The sequence below is a fragment of the Synchiropus splendidus genome, chromosome 5 (assembly GCF_027744825.2).
Source record: "Synchiropus splendidus isolate RoL2022-P1 chromosome 5, RoL_Sspl_1.0, whole genome shotgun sequence".
Classification (NCBI taxonomy): Eukaryota; Metazoa; Chordata; class Actinopteri; order Syngnathiformes; family Callionymidae; genus Synchiropus; species Synchiropus splendidus.
In genome coordinates, this window is record NC_071338.1 from 11157978 (window position 1) to 11175932 (window position 17955).

Sequence of the window (17955 nt, forward strand, 5' to 3'; positions counted from 1 at the left end):
TCATAAGCACAAGACAGTTGTTTGGCTTGTCAGGAGTGGGATTGATGTTTTTCGGAGATCACATATTTACCAACTGGGATCCTGCTCTACACGTGAAAATAGAAAACAACCTGTGGGTTATATGTGGAAACAGATGACAGCTAACCTGTTCAAGGGCAGACAAAGATTCACCATCTATATTTGGCTGGCAATCATAATGATGAGGCCGAGGTATACGTGGATCAGGAAACTGTCTCCACTGATATACAATTACTAAAGAGCTCTCTTGTTTCTCATACAGCACTGAACTCAACATCACCAAAATATTCACTTTGTCTGATTTATCAATCTAGTGAGCACTAGCACAATATATTCTTTGGCAATCATGTTTTTATTATTATTTTTTAAAGTATGTGAAGTACTGCCATTAATAGTTATTTGTCTCTTACATAGTTTATTCTGAATAGATCCCCTGCCTTCTGTAGCCAGCTTCATGGTCACAGAGAGGATTCCAGGTGCGTTCAGGTGCGTTTTGAAGTGTCCACTCACAATTTTCTTCACTTTTCTTGGAGTCACAAATGCTTTTTATCAGGAAAATAGTAGTTACAATTTAAAATTTGATCTGGGGTTCATCTAGTCACAATGTCCTATGTATGAAGTATCGCAGTTGTGTTCATATATTGTGTTGGAGCCACAATAATAATTTTGTTGTAACAGCATCTTTTATTGTTTTAAGTGTAGTTTCTTGGTTTTCCCAGGGTGGCGCTCTTAGCAGCTGGGCTATTTCGGAAGGGGATGAGCGCCAGATGTGGGTCGTTCAGGTTCAGGTGTTTCTGTGGCATCTAAAAGGTTCCCTTCCTTTTTTGTGCCATTGGAAATCGTTTTTGGAGTGAAGTTGGTCTTATTTTGTGTACAATAAATTAGTTTTGCTCTAGAAGAAGAAGTGAGTTTGCCTCGTTCATTAAGGACTGAATGTAGTGCAAGAACACCAATGGACGCCACTTATTGATAGATACAGTAAATTCTCATTACTGCTTTTACCACGCACACCGACACGTGAGTGTGTGTTTTGACAAGCTTGAGTGGTGAGAAATGTGCTGCTGTCACACCAGCCTAAAAATACAACAGAGTAGCGTGTCCTGGATTAGACCCGGAGTTTGTGAGCAAGATTGTTTCTCCACTTGTTTCGGGCATTGATTTTTGCTTTCATAGTGAAAACATATGAATCAATGCTGCACAAATGTGGGAAGTTGTGGTCAGTATTGGTTGCAATGGGAATACTAAATTGGTTTTAAATGAAATTTACTTCATCATGTAGCTCAATCATCAGTGAACAATAAAAACAGTTTATTAGATATTAAATATATTACTGTGTAATACATATAAATATTTGATAATAAACACATGGTCTGATAGCTCATACATCATACATTATAAGTCACAGAGGAGTACCAGTCAGTCAAACACATATATTCCTTTTAAATAGTTCATTATCAGTCCGTATAGTTAAAATTGAGGGCTATCTGCCGTATCCCTGTGGGTCATTAGCCTTTTCAGACTCGTCCTTTCCATTTGTTTTGCTGATCTGGTATAAGGTGTTTGCCAGGATGTGGAGCTGGCAGGTCCCGAGCTTACAGGCACGTTTTGTTGCGCGCCGTGACCGTGACATTACTGCAAGTCTGTGAGAGAGAGAGAAGACAAATCCAAACTCAGTCATTTGTGTTTGACTTGGTAATTTCTTTCTAAGCATCCTGGCATTAATGCCACGAGTTCCAAATAAAGTTGAACCGCGGAGTTTATGCTGAGCCTGCTGATAAATGAGTGGCCTTCAATGACAGGATAGCAAGTCTCAGCTTGTACATTCTTGTCTGCAGCTCAGGATTCCGACAATATCTGTCTCTCCGGGTACATTAAAGACATGCTCTTTCATTCTGTTACCTTTGCTTGACAGAGTCCCAGTCGAGACGTTGGACTTCAGAATTGAAAGGGATGATCTTCAGTGATGGAGCGTGCTGCTCCTGAGTGTCAGCTGACCTTTTCACCTCTAATGACTGGACGGTGTCCCCTTGGAGGACAGTGTCAGACCTGCTGGGGCAAAGGAAAGGTATTTAGAAACAAATCTGTTTGTATGACATCATCATTACTGACAAACAATATTTTTACCTTTGTAGTGTTACATCTAAAACCATAACCTATTGAACATGATAATTAACTGGATAAAAAAGTTGTCTCAATGACCTGAGAATGGGTTTCAGTGGCAAGGCAGCAGTCAAAGACACAGTCAGCAGCAGCAAAACAGCTATCTCCATACCTGTGACAAAATGAAATGATGGCATTAGTCCAATAAAATATTACAAAACCTCAAATTACTGACTATGCTTGAAAACATAGATCAAATTTGATGTAACTCACCAATGTCAAAATGAGAAAATCTGCTCCGAGTTTTCAAGTGAACCATCAATTCCGAGTTGGACCTTGTTTCAGTGGAGTGCAGGCGATGTGCCGATGTTCATTCTGTCATCCCCATTTACTCGTGGTCCTTTATAGGATGCTGGCCAGGCGTAGGGGCGTGTCAGTGAGTTAGTCAGCCCTTTCTCACACCAACTCCCGACAGATAATTAGTCAGCAACATCGTCGGTTTTAAAGGGGGTTTTAACAACGACTGGCACACAAATGTAAACACGTCCTTCTTAACACAACAAACCTAAAGTGCCTGCGTACTTTGCGTGATGTTTCCATTGAACCTTATGTTCCCCGGCCCCCCTCACCCGTCCATATCCGCCTCCATCCCTCTGCTCTCAGTCCACTGGCTGCTGAGCAATTGTTCTAGAAATCATTCTTTCATTTCCATCACCTGCAGGAAGCTCGCCGGGCCAAAAATAACGTCAATTCTCCTCCAGGCTTTTCTTTATCGCACCATTTTTCCTGTGCTGTTTTCCCTTGAGTCACTCTTGCGGTCACATTGTTTATTCCTGAAATGTCCTTCAGATAATCCTCCACCCCACATTTCCATATGTTGTGTTTTATTTGTCTTTTTTGTTAGAGAAAGACTCAAATTCTTTTCATTTGAGAGGAAAAATGCCACCTTCAAATATCTATGAATTGAGATTCTTTTGAAAATTTCCTCCTGGCTGTTTATCCCAAAGTAGCCACAAAAGTAATTGAGTCCAATTTTAGAATAATAAGAATGGTGATAATAATAATAATAATAATAATAAAAAAGCTTAATTCATACTCATTGTAGCACTTTAAGAACAATGTTCACAAAGTGCTTCTGAGGCAAAACAGCGAAGAATGTTTGCCCAGGCTCGACAAACATAGACAGCTAGGTCTTCAGTGAGCTGGAACTATGAAAATGTTTAAAGGCTGTGGCAAAAGCAAACGCAAGCCTATGCTAGTGAGTTTTTAACAAAGCTATGAAGGTGGCGGTAGATGTTGTGTTTCGGATCTCTTCTGGTGGACTGTTTCAGAGTGGAAAGGCTCCGTCACTTCTAGAAGTCTAAACTTATGGACCACTAGCAGAGACCCACCTAGTATCTGAGGGTCCTGGCTGGCTGGCTGGTAGGGGGTCACCAGCTCCTCAGTGTATTCAGGGTGCAGGCCAACACGGCCTTTAAGCGTTATCAATAAAATCTTAAAGTTGATTCTGGATCGGACAGGTAGCCAGTTCAGAGTAGCGAACACTGGAGTGATGTGCCTTGCGGTGTGTTTTGATCTTTTCTAGCCTTCACACACTGTTTATTTCCCACCTCACATCTCCGACAGCTACTCAAGCTACACCCCCCCGGGGCTATTGTTTACCTTCCTGTGACAACATCTGCTTGTGTTGTCAGAGTTGTGAACTGAATCATCATTCACATGCGTGCGATCTAGAACGTTAGCAGCCTGTTAATCGAGCAGTCATATGAATTCGCTCATTATTGTTTGTATTACTAACTTCAGGTATGATTCATTTCCTTCATTATCCAAACCACGGCTGAAGCCGGGAATATGTGTCAGATGGCGGTTGCTCAGGCGCACCTGCTGCTAGACTGAGCCTGTTTGGTCATCTAAAGGAAAAACACTGTCCTACATCAAGAAAAAAACATGGAAATTAACCATCAATAGTGCGTTCTCGATATCACTTATTAAAGGGCATATGATACATTTCCCCAGAATTGTATGGAGAATATGTGTTGCCAAAAAATTTCTTCACATTCATTGCTGAAGATTTATTTCATACATGTCAGCAGTTTCTGTTTCTCAAAAGACCAAACTGACAGTTTGTGTGTCACGCTAACTGATTTTGAGCCATTGCCAAGACGGGGAGTAGTCGAAAAATATCCAGCTTTCACACTCGGCAACTGTAGAGCAATACAAATGCAATACACTTAACTTGATAGTTCAGACACAGACATTTATCTGAGGCTGATGTTTTTGTGTAACTCCAAACAAGTTCATTTTGAAAGGTTCATGAGTCCAACAGACTTGGTCAAGTTAGGCTCAAATAATTCATCCGAATGCCAGACCAGTGATATGTTTTCATCTTATTAAAGAGCCCTCAACTGAGAAGTTTGGATCATATGGTGCTGAATTGACCTGCAGACGACAAGCCTATTTACAAAATACATGAGAAATGTCCTCCACAAAAACACCAACTTCCCTTTTCCGTCTCAAAGTATCACATCTTTTGGTTGCAGATGTCGTTTCCTGAGAGGCGAGTCCTTCCTTTCTTCATCAGATTGTCATCGCTCTTATATCACTCCGATTGCTTGTTCACCTGCATCTCAAGTGCTCAGTTCTTACCAAAGAATTACACACACAGTTACATGCAAGCGCTTTGGGTCCCATCTGGCTTCTCTCCCACTATCACTGACGTAGTGTGTATCCTGTTGTTGTAAGCCTGCAACCACCGGTTGGCCACTTCTGCCTCCAGTTTCTGTTTCCTTTACCCACTGGGCACAAGAGTGAGCATCCTGCCAGGAAAGGCTGTCACTCACTCTGATTATCTTCTCACAGACTTGGTCTTGTAGGTCACTTTCAAGGGCAGAAGTGCGTAAACTTCCTCTTTTAATTCTCAGCGCGCAGGTGGGAGAGAAGGAAGCTGGTTGAGTTCAGGTATCCAAAAATAGCTGTAGTCAGCTCTGTGCCAAATTAAGGCAAACATCTTTATGTTCTGAGCATCGCTGTCTTTTCCAGTAGCTCTGATGCAAGTGTAGCAGAACATCTGTCTGTCCCTCGCATCTCCATTTTTCAGACCACTCTAAGTGTCCTGAACTGCTTTGTTTGACTAGTTGATTATTGTTCTCTGTAACTACATGCTCTGTGCTACTACAAAGCCACACTCAGACGCCTCATGTCTCATGGTGACATGCACTATGCATGTGCTTTCTTTTGGCAGGCTGTCTGTGCCTCTGATATTCAGATTCTTTTTATTCCGCTTCCCACCCACACGGAGGCCCATTACTCATCCTCACTCAAGTACTGTTCCAACTGCCTGAAGAACCACCAAGGAAGACCTTCTTCCAGCTTCACTACAAGGCCAACAGAGATGTATTATCTGTCTACTGTCCACTTGTTATTCCTGTTTGGAATGCCCATTCCCTGTCCCCAATTCCAATTCTGTCAAAGAGATTCCCAGAACTTTGCTACCCAGATCGCTCATTCTTTTTATGACACCTAGTCTTCCACTTCCACAGTCTCCACAAATATACATACAAGTAACATCCGACTTACGACCTGCTCGACTTACGTCCAAGGCTGGCGGATGCTTATTTTTTTATTCGATGTCTGGCACTGCAGCACGTAGCAGCCCGGCATGGCGTACAACAGTTACGGCAGCACAGTATCCTAGCATCTCACTCTCACACAGCCATCTACCACTACAGTAGTACCTATAACCCTCGCGTCGGCTATTTTGAATGGCATTCGACTTACGACCAATCTGACTTAGGACCGGTTGGTCGGAAACCGATCCCGGTCGTAAGTCGGATGTTACTTGTACTCATGTGGAGTCAGTGAATGGTGACTAGCTTTCACCAGGTGTCTCTGGAAACAAACCCAGTGGCAGTTAACTTGGCTGCAATCCACCAACACGTGCTATTCAGGCTCCATTACGCACTTGAGCAGGTGCCTGAGGGTGAAGAACTCATGTGAAGGCCTACTTGTTGCGTTGCAGCTGTTTTTGTTTGGTTATTCAGAGATTTATGTGAAAGTTAAACATGAGAGTGAAAGCGGTGTACAACACGAGGCTTGAAAACCTGTTAGAGGCTCGAGGGTCAGCGCAGACATGTCAGCTTACAGTCCATTAGTGGATTATAAACTCCATTGCATCTCTCCTGGATTAAATGGAGAAAGGAGGGGAGAGTTAGGCTTAGGGTATGAGAGTGCATATGAGCAGAGCAGACTGAAGGGTTGCACTCTGCTGCCGACATATCTGGACGAAAGAGAACCAACAAGCAGAGACCGTCGAGAGACAGAGTGAATAGCTCAAGGTAAGGCTCTTAAAATGAGTCAGCAAACTTGTGCTTTCTAAATTGTTTGGTGATGTCACAGCCGCTGATATAGGTCATGAGAAACTTGTGTTGTGATCCTGTTGACTTACAGTAAGTCAGTCGTGTGATAAGTGTGAAACCTTCCTTCTGACAAGTGCTGCTCTGCCTGGCCGTAGCATGGACGTGGACGTGGAAGGGATTATTCGCTGTATTGGGCAGGCTGATGAGAGCGGGGTTCTAGTGAAACTGCAGCACTTTAACTCACAGGTAACTTCACGTGAACTCCACTTGTGTAGCTCATAGGTGTTGCTCGTGTCAGATGACAGATCGACTGTTCTCCCTCCAGTTTGCTCAGTGCTTCTTCTTCGATGTGGAGGAGAAGGAGAGAAGAAAAGTAGGCTTGACTTCAACACCTCCTTTACCTTGCTGACCTCTCATCCCTCTCACTGCTTATCTTTCTCTTCATTCAAACTTGCTCCAGCCCTCCCAGATCTCTTTCCATTGTCCCTCTATGATTAGTCTTTCTGCTGCATCAGTCTTCCCTGATCCACTCTTCTCCGCTCAGTAAGCTTGTGTGCGCTCAATGCGACTAAATCACCAACATCCTGCAGAATAATCTTCTCAACACGGTCATTTACAGCCATCAAATTACAATTCCGAGCCTCCTCTTTACGGAAGCTTTGTTAATTAATTAAATGTGTTGTTTTTTTCTGCTGCCCTGGACGGAACTTCAGCGAAAGAAACTGGAAGAGGTACTTTTAAAGGACTGCTCAGTACAGGAATACCCAGTACTGTGAGATGAATAGAAGACAAACTTCAAGGGCTGTTATGATGTAGACTGGTCATATGTTAGCTGTCATTGTTATAAGGAGAAAGAGAGGCTCAGTTCCGGTTTCTGAGGGGATGCTGGTTACCACCTTGATGGGGACCATTCTGTCCCAGTTTGACTGGTGTCAGACCTCAGGTTGGGGAGGGTTTAGGTTTGGAGGTGATGTTGGCTTCATCAACATGAATTCAGTTAGACTGGGCACAAGCTTTGGTCAGCGTCTGGCTGAACATCCTCGAGATGCAGGCTGGACTCTCCCTCAGGTGTAAGGCAAGGAAAGCCTCCATGTCGAACCTCTGCACATTTACATCAAGAGAAGCCAGTGTCCGGGGTGAGGTAGCCTCCCTAGAGTGATGCTCTGATGTCCAACCAGGAGGAAGCCTCAGGGACGTGCCGCAGAGATGTTATGTCTCAGGTTCACCTGTCATGTTTGGTTGAGCCAGATGAAGATATTTTTGCTCAAAAGTTCATGTCTCATGAAATCCTATGGGCATAGTCCAAAGTTCCCATCTGTGCTTTGTCTCTCAGTTCAGGAGGAGTAAAGTGAAGCAGTGTGCCGATTCTGACTCTGACTGTGATGAATATGACCCAGATGATCGAAGCCTCATCCTGCGACAGGTGATTACCTCATCACTTTTTTGGTCTCTTTTCTTCCATTATAAATGTTATTTCAATACTAGTGCATTGTGTTTCTGTTCCTTCAGACTTTAGCTGTTGTCCTCATGAGGTTCATAAGATCCGGGATCAAAAGTCGTCTGCTGAGAGTGTCTCTTCGCACCTTGAGGATTCTGTCCAGGGACAAGAAGGTTCTGGGGCCTTTGGTGAGCGACAATGCTCTCCTGACCCTCGCAAAGCTGGCTGGTCTGGCCACCTGTGAGGAGTGCGGTGAAGCGAGTGACCCCGAGTCCGAGTTCTACAACAATATCATATCGTCTCTCGCTGAGTTACCTCAGCGTCACACTGATGACGTGGAGAGTGACGGCGAAGCCAGTGATCCGAATGAAGACGGTTCTGCTTTTGAAGATGACATCAAGAGTGACGCAAGTGTTGCCGACAGCAGCGATCAGGGCAGCCTCAAGTGGCTCGGGAGCCACAGGCCAAGCATCAACGAAATGCATAAGCAGAACCTCCATCACAAGGTGTTGGAGCGAGGGAGGAAAGACCGACGCGAGAGCAAGATGGCGGAGGAGGAGGAAGAGGAACTCGGGGAAGAGGCCCAAAGAAAAGAGGCCCTGAAAGTGCTGTGTAATGTGGTTTACAATAGCAGCTGGGCACAGGAGCGGTTCAGTGCTCTCAGGTGGGCATCAGTCACATTCAGAATGTTTGCTGAACTGGTTATGAGGAATTAAAAATCAATGAGGAACTTCACGACTCAAAAAGACTAAAGCAGGGTGAAAGGCTCAAATGAGATGAGAAGCTCATTTCTGCGTGTGGATTCCCCCGCAGCCTCCTGAGTGGCCTGAGAGAGCGCCTCCTCTTCAGCAGCAGTGGCTCACCACGCTCCAGTGTCCAGTTCTACGAGCTGCGACTCATGTTCCTCATCACCGCGCTGCGAGCGGAGCTCAGCACTCAGCTGCAGCAGGTAACCGACACATCAAACCTGACACAGTATCATTGTTGAGCTGCAAGTGTCCAGTAGAACCAAAAACTGTGCAGCACAACAGAGGCTCAGTGTAACATACTGGAGGTAAGTCCTGATGAGTGAATGTGTCAGTCACCAGCACGCAACTGCCTGGTATTGGTGCATGATACAGTCACCACCAGTGATGCCAGTATTGTAACACGTTACTCTTATATTACAACCTTTTTCACTAACAAGTAATCGAATGCGTTACAATTTCAAACAAAGTACAGTGGTATCTCGGTTTTAGAACGTCCCGGACTTCGAACAAATCGGAGTGCGAACAAATATATCGAGATTTTTTTGCTTCACCAAAACTCGGAACGCCCCCAAAAAAAGCCGGATAAAACATAACGTGCAGCTGACCCACGATGCGCTTTGTTATTGTGTATAACGCAGCCTCTGTATGCATACATGTCCCGTTAGCTACATTTACTGACTGTTTTTTCTTCATATTGAGGTGTAAAACCTTTCCTGTCTCCGCACTGGACCGAGGTAGAGTGTCACAGGGGAGGTGCTCGCTCTCCACACCTCCGAGGCTGGAGCGCTCACTCCAGGGTTTGATGTCCTGTTGTGGGCTGGAGCTGGGACAGGGATGAGGCGAGTCTGGGACAGAGCGTGACTTGGTTTATGACTTTGTCACAGCCAAACTGCACAGAAGCGCACATTCAGAGCTGGACACGCACCGGGCACCTCTTCACTTCTGGAGAGACGTCACTCACTCGGCAACCCCTCCCACATGCAGCCATTCATTGTAATGGGGAAAATCGATTCAGATGTCGAACAAATCGCTTCTCGAACGGCTGTCTGGAACGGATTGTGGTCGAGAACCGAGGTACCACTGTAATCAAATTAAAGTTACTTATCCTGCATTACTATTTTTGCCAGTGTCTACTATAGATGACAGGATGAACCTTGCAGGGTCCACCAACGCACAGAAATCACCGGCTGTCAAATGTAACTTGGTTACTGTTAAATTCATGTAATCAGTAAAGTTACTTTTTGAGGGAGTAATCAGTAGTCGGATTACTTTTTCAAAGTAACTGTGGCAACACTGATCACCACACACTTGATGATGACAAATGGAAATGAATGGCACTGAAACAGTTGCCCTCAACCATCAGGAGGGAGGTGTCTCCATCCTCACAGCAGCTCTGGAGAACACTCTGGACGTCCAGTCGACGGAGCCAAACCAGCGTGTGCTGTGTCCGGCTGCACAGCCCATTTCTCTGGAGGCATCTCAGCAGGCGATAGAGATCCTGAAAATCCTCTTCAACATCACCCACAGCAGCCACAGAAAGGAGCCGAGTGACGTGAGTCCATATTGACTCACAGGCGGCCCCTCTGGATGTCTGTCTGAATCGCCTCTCTTTCAGGCTGATGCAGCTCTATACCGACACCTGGTGGGTATTTTGCGCCTCTGCCTGTTGAGAAAGTGCACGCTGGAGGAGGACACCGATGAGCTGCAAGGGTGAGGTCCAAACTAAAGTTGACTTACACACCATGAATTGTCCATCTACAGCATGTTCCATGTATTTATCACTATCATTTAAGATTAAAAGTCCAGCTTCTGAACATGGCTCGGACCATGCTCAGTGACATACACTACAAAGTGTACAAATGGTTTTTCCCTTCAGTCACACGGTCAACCTGCTGTCAGCCATCCCTCTGCAGTGTCTGGACGTGCTGCTCATGGCTCCTCTGGAGCCCAGCTCGGAGCAGCAGCTCGGCATCAACATGGACTGCGTCCACACCCTGCTCGTCTTCATGGAACGGCGACTTGAGGCGGTACTGACGCGTCTTTATTTTCTAGTGGCACTGCTAACAACGCAACTGCTCCGTCTGTGCCCCACAGGGAGACAAGGTGAAGGAGAAGCTGACACCAATCCTCAATCTCCTGACGGAGAGCTGCCGTGCCCACAGAGAGACGCGCCACTACATCAGGACTCATGTAATGATGGTCGTGGGCTGTTATGAGCCTTCCTGTTCACCGACTGCTCACTCTCCACCTCTAGATCCTGCCGCCCCTGAGAGACGTATCACAGAGGCCAGAGGAAGGATCCACCGTCAAGAGTCGTCTGATACGTCTCATGACCCACCTGGACACCGACGTCAAACACTGTGCCGCTGACCTCATTTTTGTCCTCTGCAAGGAGAACGGTAGAGTCCACTCCTTCGAAAGAGGTTGGGTCATCTTCACAGCTGACTGTTGAAATAATGCAATTTTGGTCTTCCAGTGCGGCGTTTCGTCAAGTACACTGGCTACGGTAATGCGGCCGGCCTGCTGGCCACAAGGGGGCTTCTGGGTGGACAGAGACCCAGGAGTTCCAACACAGACACTCAGTACTCCAGCGACTCGGACTCGGACACAGAGGAGTACCTCCAGATGAAAGACCGCATCAATCCAGTGACAGGCCGAGTGGAGGCGGAACAGCCGGATCCGATGGAGGGAATGACTGAAGAGGAGAAGGAGGAGGAGGCCAAGAGGCTGATCATGCTCTTCAACAAGCTGTCCAGGTCAGTCAAGAGAGTTGTTTGACACGAGCAGGGTGCTTCTTGTCTTCTGACTTGGGGAACAAGAGATGCTCCCAAGCCATCCCTCTGCAGTGACGTGCGGCTGGGCTGCTCTTGAGCATCAGAGTTCATCCACCTGTACATAATACTTAGAACATGTATTTCTGTGAACTTATTCCTTTAGTTTTGAGTGAGAGTTCATAGCCAGGAACAAAAGTTGGTCTTGAGGTCTCTCCTGAGAGGTGAAAAGGTCACCTGCTGTGTTCAGGGAAAATGACTCACACCACTCAACCCACAGTGCACTGCAACAGCTTAAGCCGTCAGCAGTGATCATTAAAGGAGCCAAAGGTTCCACTTTGGGTTTTTTTTTTAACTCAAGTTGACAATTGTACTTATTGATCTTCAGATACCTATGAGGGTCAGAATCCAGTGGCACAATTCAATACAATGCTCTCTTGCAGGGACAACATCATTCAGCCCATGGGAGTCGACAGCGAAGGGAAGCTCGTGCCAATGTCTGGCCTGAAGGACGCGGCTCTCACTGAGGATGCAAACGCTGAACCAGATGATGGAGGGTCAAAGGAGTGACTGACTTAACTACCTTCTTGGTCTTGAATAATTCCCTTTCATTTAAACTATATTGATATTAGTGATGAATTGAGATCCACGGCTGTCGTTGAACATGTAAAATAAATATAGAATTACACCTATATATCATGTATATGAAATAAGTACAAGTGTTGAGTGTTGAGGTGTCTGGCGTATCGACAGGGTGTTTCCAGCCTCTGACTCAATAATCCCTGTTTTGTGAACGAATAGAAATAAGAACCTGATCGGAACTGGCTCTGCCTCTTTTAGACACTACATGTTGGCATTGCTGAGCACTGACATCTACTGGTTGAAACATGATGATACAATTTGCTTTGCATTTTATTTAACAATTCATCCAAATCGGATTGAATCACCTGATACCTCGAGTCCAACGCAGGCTTGGCTCTACTGTGGAAAGTTGAAGTCAGTCAGACGCAGTAACAGTGTGAATAAACAGTCCTCATGGAACACATCTCGAATGGTCTGAACAGGTCATTTTTAACCACCTACTACTACTAACTACTTTTTTTTTTGATAGATAGATACTTTATTGATCTCCGAAGAGAAATTCCCACAATCCGCATACATTTTTCCTCCATCATGACTTTATTTCCAGACAGGCAACGTGTGAACAAGTGGGACATTTCGAGGCGTGCAGAACGAGGTTCCGCATAAAACATTTTGAATACAGTATACTTATTTTTATCATCATGAAAAAATCAATTACAATACACCATTCAGATTCCCTGGCAGACAAAGCACCATTAAAAGTGTGCATGACAATATGATTCGTGCTATCTTGCTGCTGTGCTCCACAAAGCAGCGCAGCTCACACACAATGGACCAGTTTTTGACAGGGAAGAGAGCAAAGGAAGAGACCACCAGGCCACTGATGCAAAACAGCCTGGCCACTAAACTCAGAAGGAAGTGCTTTACAGCCGGACAGAAAACAGACCATGACTGCCCGAAATGCATCCTCTGTTCAGACGCTCCCCACACGAGAGATGAAAGCATTTAAAAATACAAATCCGCTGCTTTCACACAGCAAACATTCATCCTGGAGCAGTCCCTGAAGGCATCATTTTTAGCCTCACTCCCAGATCCTCGCGTGAAAGACTGTTGGAAACATGCCAGCTAAAATATTTTTGGGCTAAACTACTGTGATATTTGTTGAATCGTGAATGAAAGTTCAAGGGAAAAAAAGCTGATATTTAGTTTACGGACACCACATGGCATGTAAAGCTCCGGCACGGAGAGTTTTCCGGGCTCATGAAAGTGAAACCTCTGGTTCCTCAGCAGCAGGCTGTTAGCGCAGGTAACGCCTAGCAAACCGCCTGTCCAAGTGGGATGTTCGAAGGGTAAGCAAATTGCCCAAGAAATAATGATGAATCTCACCAAGCTAGGTGGCCAACCTTTCTCAGGCGTCGTTTACACGGACACAGAAACAACCAAATTCTGGTGCAGCGTTCGCTAGTCTCCTGAATCTGAAACTTTGAAAACGTCCAGAGTGGGAACTTTCAACACAAAGGTGGAGGACAAGTGCTCTCTCTCTCTCTCTCGAAGCCCTGCTACGAGCGGTCGGTCAAGTTTGTAAATATTTCACATGCATAGCACAGTCAGCTAGAGCTTCACTACATTTTGCAGTCTCCCATCAATTAAAATGTTTTTCAGTTGAGCTTTTGACACAGTAGTTTTTTCTATTTTTCCACTCGTGGGGAGGTGTATAAAATATGCAAATTAAATAAAAATCCTGGTCCGTAGTTTCAATACACAGTTTGTAGCAATGGGACACCTTCCATGGAAAGCGTATGTGTCGAGGACACCTGATTTCCAATGTTCTTCTCATTCTAGTCGTGTGAAAACCAATATACTGACCAGGGGTTTTTAAGGCATCAAAGCATGTCCATCACTTCATCCAGTGAAATCTGCAGTTCCACAGACTTCAGGGAGGAGGCGCCTCCTTCCACAGCCAAGTTCTTCAACAACTCCATGGAAGTGAACACCACCTGAAAGACGCAACATTGCAGTGAAGTATTGCTTCAGGGACAGGGCACAGCTCAAGTCACCTCCACTGTGACGAGTTTCTTGATCCAGGGCCGGCCGTCTGGATCGGGCCATCGCTCTCCCAGACAGAGGAACAGGGAGCAGGAGTGACCCTCTCGTCCCTCCATGAAGTCAATTAATTCTGAAAAGCAGAAGGATTAACGACACGCGGTGATGAGTCAACAGTGCCGACTGCTCACTCTCACAAAACTCCCGAATCTCGTAGAGCGGCTGCTGATAGTGTTTGGAGATCTCCTGCGGCTGTCGGCTGTGGTCGAACTTGGACAGACTCCAGAAGGCTTTGGTGTCACCCCGGCGTTGGCCATAGATGACATTGTTCAATAGTCGTATCTCCAAACCCACGCGCATCCCGTCCAGAATGTTCTGGGTCAGCTGGGCTTGCGTCTGGTCCGACATGCCTGCGGGACTCGGCAGAGAGACCAGCGTGAGACCTGACTGAGGATCCACAACTGGACAGCTGAGTTCAGGCCTGTGTGGAGACAGGAGACACCATCACGAGGTGCTTCTATGGTCATGGATTCATATTTGTGATCGGGGAGAGGTCGACCTGTAAACTAAACAGAATCCAGCTTCATTTTCAACCAGCTGCTTCAGCACATTCCGGCCTCTGTACAGGACATTAATTTGGAAGTGAGTTTCTGCGGAGGGGAAACAGAAGCTGTGTCACCAGGAGCTGTGAAACCAGGTGTAACCGTGCAAGCTTCTCTTACTGAACTGAGCTCCATCGAAGGCTTCTTTCAATGTGTCGCGAATCTGCAGCCCCCACTGCCCGTCACTCGCCCCTCCCTCCGCCCCTGCAATTGGATGTTCCGGTTGCCCCGGCAACGCAGCCTCAGTGTAGGCATCCTGGAATGTGCCTGGAAACTGCTGTTGCTGAGGCGACGCCTGAGCACCAATCACATTGGGATTTTGGAGCTGCTGTTGCTCAGCAAGAGGCTGAGAGGAGGCAGCTGGGCTCCCTGTGAAAAAGTTGGAGAGAGACTTCTGAGCAAAGCAACACGCAGCCTTTTCTTGTTCTGCGGCTATGACTGTACCTGGTGGTGGCCCGATGTTGAGGTCCTGCATACACTGCTGGAGGACGTCATGTCCGTACACAGTTTCTGACGGCCACAACACAAGACAATCTTAGACCAGTGGAGGCTTCACACGACATCGTAACCTCCGCCAATCCTGCTGTATCGCATTTAGCCTGCCTTTAATTTGAATTTAAAAATGCTTTCAGAGCTGGTTGATAATGATCCAACTTAGAAGTGATTCGATTGAGGTTGGTTTCAAGAACACTTTTGGGGGCTGAGGCACATCCAGTTTGTTTGTTGAATAACCCCAAAACTGACACTTTTTGGTGAATCTTTCAGGGATGGTCACTAACTTTGGTGGTTAACTGTAGGTTTGTTTGGATTTACAAACGTGTCATCTTCAGGTCATGTGACCAACTCTGGCGATAAGAGGCAGTGCTGGCCATTTTGGAGAACCTTGTTGTGTTAGTAACATCAACTCTTCTGTCAGTTTTAATTCGGGGCTAAACAGCTCGAGCTGTGTGTGATACGTGAGTGAGAATGAGAGAGCGAACGTCAGGCAACGAAAGTTTGTATTTCAATCCTTGAGGGGACATTTGGCGGTTTCCCATGATCACAACGCCTTCCCCAGCCTCTCACCCTAAACTTGACCATGTGGCAAATGGCTGACCTTAACCAGGGGTCCGATTCAAGAAGCCGGTTCAACAAAGTGAGAAAGCTGGACGTGCCGGTTGTTCAGCTCTGATTTGAGCAACTCTTTTCTGGGTTAATGGTTAGCATTTTAGATGACAATACTGGGATTGTAACCGCGGCTGCCTCAGCAGAGGCCTGCACTCTCTGAAGGCGTGGCTAGTATGACACATGGCGCTGGTAACTCACCTTGTTGAGGTTGAAAGAGATCCTCCCAGGACTGGAAGGGATGGCTCTGAAAGCAGATCAACATCCCTTTCATAACACTTATTCACCCACAAAGCTGTAACAGTTGCTTAAAAAACTTACTTAACACTTACTTCTTGTACAGGATAAGGATAATCTTCAAACACGCGATGTTCCTCTCCATTACTTGAAGCAGGTGAAGTGTTAACTTAAGAGAGAACACACAATTCCTTTCTGGACAATGTGAGGAAACAGATGACCCAACAAAAAGCCAACGCAAACCCACTCATCAGAGTTCAACAATACACATATCCCCACTGAACCAAGGCCTTGCCTTCATATTGTGTACCAAAAATAAAATTCTGAGTGAGACATATAATAATGGACTTGGGACTGTGAGACAAGCTGCTCTTCACAACACACTGCAACTAAGACGTCTGGGGCCGCCGTGTCACTAGAGAACAATATTGTAACAATTACCTGAGCAACACAACACACTGCTCGAAATAATACATAGAAACACAGCATCACAACAACAATTCTTAGCTAAGGTTCTTAGTTCTGAGTTTAAGGTCAGCAACAACCTGCAATACCGGCCAAGCTACACTAGCTGACTGCGCCCAATGCAGTTTTGTAATAAAATATGTACGGAAATATGATCAAAAGAAGCTCGGAGATTAGCTGCAAGTGTACATGTGTCTTCTCTCCTCAGTTCAAAGGTCACGACGAGACAGCTCCTCACCCTTCTGTGCCGTCTCCTCGGGCCAGCGGAAGACTTTGTGTGGGTTTGCATCGTTGTTCTTGTCGTCATATACCATCTTGAAGCCTTTGGCTCTGAGGGCGCTACGGAAGTTCCTCTTCCAGACTGAGGGATCTCCACGCACCCGGCAGTTAGTACTGACCTCAGCCCAGGCCTGGGGTACAGGACACACTCTTTTTAGTACTTAACTGTTGTTTTGAGCGCCACACACAGACCACCATGCAAATGATGGCAGAAAGCAACAAGTTAAACACGAGAGGTTTATCAGAAGTTAGTAAATCATTTTGTGAGGCCAGGAAAAGCTGTACATGTGTATAGCAAACCAACGACACTCTTGTTATGAGGCATTATAATGCTGCCTGTCAAACGTACTGAACAACACAGAGACTAGCATTCCTCACCTTGAAAATGAGAACATCGGCGTCGCAGGAGTCCTGTCTCAGAGCGTGCTTCCAGGGGATGCAGAAATCCGTTTTCTCTGGATTGGTCCACTGAACACCGGGAAACCTCCCGCTGTCAATCTGATCCCGCAACCAAGGGACGAGTAGTGGCTTGGATTGGGACATCCTTCAAACACCAGACACTAACAGATCAACACTCCACTTCAAAGCAAGATATAATATGGTGACACACTAAAACGGGTCATTTATCACACAAATAATGACAGTAGGGACGAATTTCACAGCTGCTCCAGCAACATAACAAAGATGGAGTCAACTGAATTGAGATCCCTACATATTATTATTATTATTATCCAGTACACAATAGTACTGAACATCTCTGGAAAGCCTCAATTCTGTTAATGTTACTTCACATTATATTTAATCACTTCGACGGCACACTTTCAGCTGAAAACATGATGAAATGTGCTGATGCAATTCTGAGCACAGACGCCACCGACACGCTCGTGAGACCAGAGAAAAGGAACACGGCGAAACGAAAGCGATGAACGACAAACGCTTGACCTTACCTTGGAGTCTGGCGCCAGCGACCCTGCAACTGTCAAGTAGCGATGGTCGACAGGACACCGCCTGCTCTTGTTTTCTCGGGAAACTCCGCTCTCCTTAGTTTCGGTTTCCTAAATATGACGTCACATCAACTTAGCCGACGTACTCTCGCCGTTGGCATGAAATACATCATTGAAATCATTTCAAAAACGAAAGTCGCTAAATGAACGCAGTTGTATTTACTTGCAGCAATATTTTCGGGGACTTCCACAATTTCGGATTTTTTTT

At 45.8% G+C, this 17955-nt stretch overlaps 2 protein-coding genes across 4 annotated transcripts; one reads left to right on the plus strand and one right to left on the minus strand.

The window, feature by feature from the left end:
- Positions 1-6318: 6318 nt before the first annotated feature.
- si:dkey-94f20.4 (synembryn-A) lies at positions 6319-12123 on the plus strand. Of its 3 annotated transcripts, none has more exons than XM_053864585.1 (14): positions 6319-6452; positions 6608-6719; positions 6799-6846; positions 7187-7204; positions 7807-7896; positions 7983-8575; positions 8725-8860; positions 10024-10212; positions 10276-10370; positions 10537-10687; positions 10755-10850; positions 10915-11059; positions 11137-11416; positions 11875-12123. In XM_053864585.1, the coding sequence occupies exons 2-14, from the start codon at positions 6630-6632 to the stop codon at positions 11999-12001; spliced, it is 2058 nt and encodes a 685-aa protein (XP_053720560.1). In that variant the 5' UTR covers positions 6319-6452; positions 6608-6629; the 3' UTR covers positions 12002-12123. The 3 variants fall into 3 exon arrangements, with proteins under 3 accessions (XP_053720560.1, XP_053720559.1, XP_053720561.1); XM_053864584.1 differs by having other exon boundaries at positions 6629-6719; XM_053864586.1 differs by lacking the exons at positions 6608-6719; positions 6799-6846; positions 7187-7204 and having other exon boundaries at positions 6400-6452.
- A 331-nt stretch (positions 12124-12454) lies between these two features.
- irf3 (interferon regulatory factor 3) lies at positions 12455-17821 on the minus strand. Its single transcript, XM_053864587.1, has 11 exons — positions 17691-17821; positions 17122-17287; positions 16703-16874; positions 16095-16168; positions 15964-16009; positions 15103-15168; positions 14779-15027; positions 14616-14706; positions 14248-14537; positions 14071-14189; positions 12455-14010 (listed from the first exon to the last, which is right to left on the minus strand). Exons 2-11 carry the CDS (start codon positions 17284-17286, stop codon positions 13897-13899), a joined length of 1386 nt encoding a protein of 461 aa, XP_053720562.1. The 5' UTR covers position 17287; positions 17691-17821; the 3' UTR covers positions 12455-13896.
- Positions 17822-17955: the final 134 nt, after the last annotated feature.